The sequence below is a fragment of the Brassica oleracea genome, chromosome C1 (assembly GCF_000695525.1).
Source record: "Brassica oleracea var. oleracea cultivar TO1000 chromosome C1, BOL, whole genome shotgun sequence".
In the NCBI taxonomy this organism is placed as follows: domain Eukaryota; kingdom Viridiplantae; phylum Streptophyta; class Magnoliopsida; order Brassicales; family Brassicaceae; genus Brassica; species Brassica oleracea.
Window position 1 is genome coordinate 15407202 of NC_027748.1, and position 2043 is coordinate 15409244.

General features: G+C 42.3%; 1 protein-coding gene across 1 annotated transcript; it reads left to right on the forward strand.

Moving 5' to 3' along the window:
* Nucleotides 1–146: 146 nt before the first annotated feature.
* Nucleotides 147–1648, forward strand: LOC106332862 (uncharacterized protein At3g43530-like). The gene is made up of 3 exons (XM_013771360.1): nt 147–293; nt 368–529; nt 605–1648. The coding sequence occupies exons 1-3, from the start codon at nt 147–149 to the stop codon at nt 1646–1648; spliced, it is 1353 nt and encodes a 450-aa protein (XP_013626814.1).
* Nucleotides 1649–2043: the final 395 nt, after the last annotated feature.

Consider the following 2043-nt stretch of genomic DNA (forward strand, 5'->3'; position numbering starts at 1 on the left):
TCACCATCAGCGATGTGAAACAGAAGATGTTGTCTATGCCACCGTGTTTAGATAGATTGAAGATGACTGTCTTGTTTTTTTTTGGTCGGGTTATCAGAGGAAAACCGAAGGATTCTGGACATTTAGACCTCTTCATATTAAGGATGATGGACGATTTAGATGCTTGCAGGTCATTTCTCTGGGGTCGTCTAACATTTGAGGATCCAATAAAGGAGATTAAGCACGTGATGAACAATCTGAAGGGTGAAGTGAAAGAGGCATGCGCCTTTCCTGGATTCATAATCCCTTTAGAGGTAAAGCATATAGTTTTGTAAATTTTTAGTTCTTATATAATTGAAATCTGACACTGTGACAATGGATGTACTAGGTTCTAGCTTTTGAGTGTATTCCGGATTTGGGGAAAGCGTTTAGAATCTATTCAGATGACGCTAGTAAAGATTGTCCAAGGATGTGCAAGACCCGGTTTACAAAGTCCAGTCTAAAGGGTTATCCTTTGGAAGACATATATGCTGCGGTTGGAGACACAAAGGTACATGTATATAGTTATAGTAGAAGCTAGATGAACATAAAATTTAACTGATCTAACTTATTGTTTTATTTTCAGGTTATCAACAGTATGTTAGTTCCAACTATTGGTGAGCAAATTATGCTGGCTCGTATCATTGATGAGGAGCGAGAGTATGACCGTCAGAGCAGCCCAAGTGATACTTGGAACTATTGGTTAAATGTGAAGCAAAAGAATATTTGGTGGAAAAGGCTATATGAGTTAGATCAAGCTGCACGAGGAGTGTTGCCAAAAAATAAAGACAAAGAAAAGGTGACGTTTGCAGAAGGATCATCCTTTAATTCTGGTTTAGATTCGAGGTTGCAAGGTCTGGAAGAGAGGATTTTGGAGTTCATGGGAGAAGGATTTGTTGGATTTCACGTAACGGTGGAGACAAAGCTAGAGGCTCTAGGCTCAAGGATGAGTCATATTGAAAAGAACCAGCGGATTTTGAAAAGAAGGGCTAAGAAAATGGAAGACAAGCTAACTTCTATTGAGAGTAAGGTGGAGCCGAGTCATGGTGAAGACATGGATTTTCGACAGTGGGACTATGGTACATATGAAGAGAAGGAGAAAGCTAATTCTGAGAAGGACAAAGCTAATGCTGAGCAAGAGGCTGGGAAAGAGAACGATAACATCGAGAATACTGAGCAAGAGGCTGAGAGAAAAAATGATGAAGAAGGGGAAGAGAAAGAGGCTGATGACAATGCTCAGCAAGAGGATGAGAAAGAGAAGGAAAATAGTGAAGCTGATGAGCAAGACAAGGAAGACAGTGAGAGTGAGATTGATGAGTTGAAGCAATTGAAGGAGAGAAGTAGAGCCCAAGCTGATAAACCGTGGATGGAGAGAAACAGGATGAAGAAGAAGGTGAAGAGAAAGAGGCTGAAACCAGTGACGAAGAGAAGGAGAACAGTGAGGATGATGAGAAAGTTGAAGAAAAAGTGGTGGAATCTGAGGCTGAAGGCGAAGATGATCAAGCAGAGGTTGAAGGGAAAGAAGATCAAGAAGAAGAAGTTAAAGGGAAAGAGTCTGAAACCAGAGAGTAAGAAAAGGAGAAAAGTGAGACTGATAAGGTGGAATCTGAGGCTCGGGAGGCGGAGATAGAAAAAAAAACTCCGACACCACCACGTGGGAATCATACAGAGGAAACTTCGAAAGATAATCACAATGAGCCTCGGGTTGAGACGAATAGAACCGATCCAACACCACCACGTGGTAATCAGACAGAGGGAACTCCCACACCACCACGTGGTAGGACTAAGGCAATGGCTGCGAGGAGACTAGTGACAAGGCCTATGGAGGAAGAACCTGGAAAAGGGGTTGAAGTTGTTGCGGAAGAGGCTGTGGAAAAAGAGGGAAAAAGCAGGAAGAAAGTTGCAGAAGAAGAGAAAAAAGAGGAAGAGGCTGTGAAAGTTGTTGAAGAACAGGCTGGGGAAGTTGTCACGGAACAGGCTGGGGGGATTGTTGAGGAATATACTGAGGAAGAAAAGCAAAGATGG

Coding starts and splice junctions, on each gene's coding strand:
- LOC106332862 (XM_013771360.1), top strand. CDS start 147: ATGGACGATTTAGATGCTTGCAGGTCATTTCTCTGGGGTCGTCTAACA. Junction 294..367: donor GATTCATAATCCCTTTAGAG/GTAAAGCATATA, acceptor TGGATGTACTAG/GTTCTAGCTTTTGAGTGTAT. Junction 530..604: donor CTGCGGTTGGAGACACAAAG/GTACATGTATAT, acceptor TTTTATTTTCAG/GTTATCAACAGTATGTTAGT.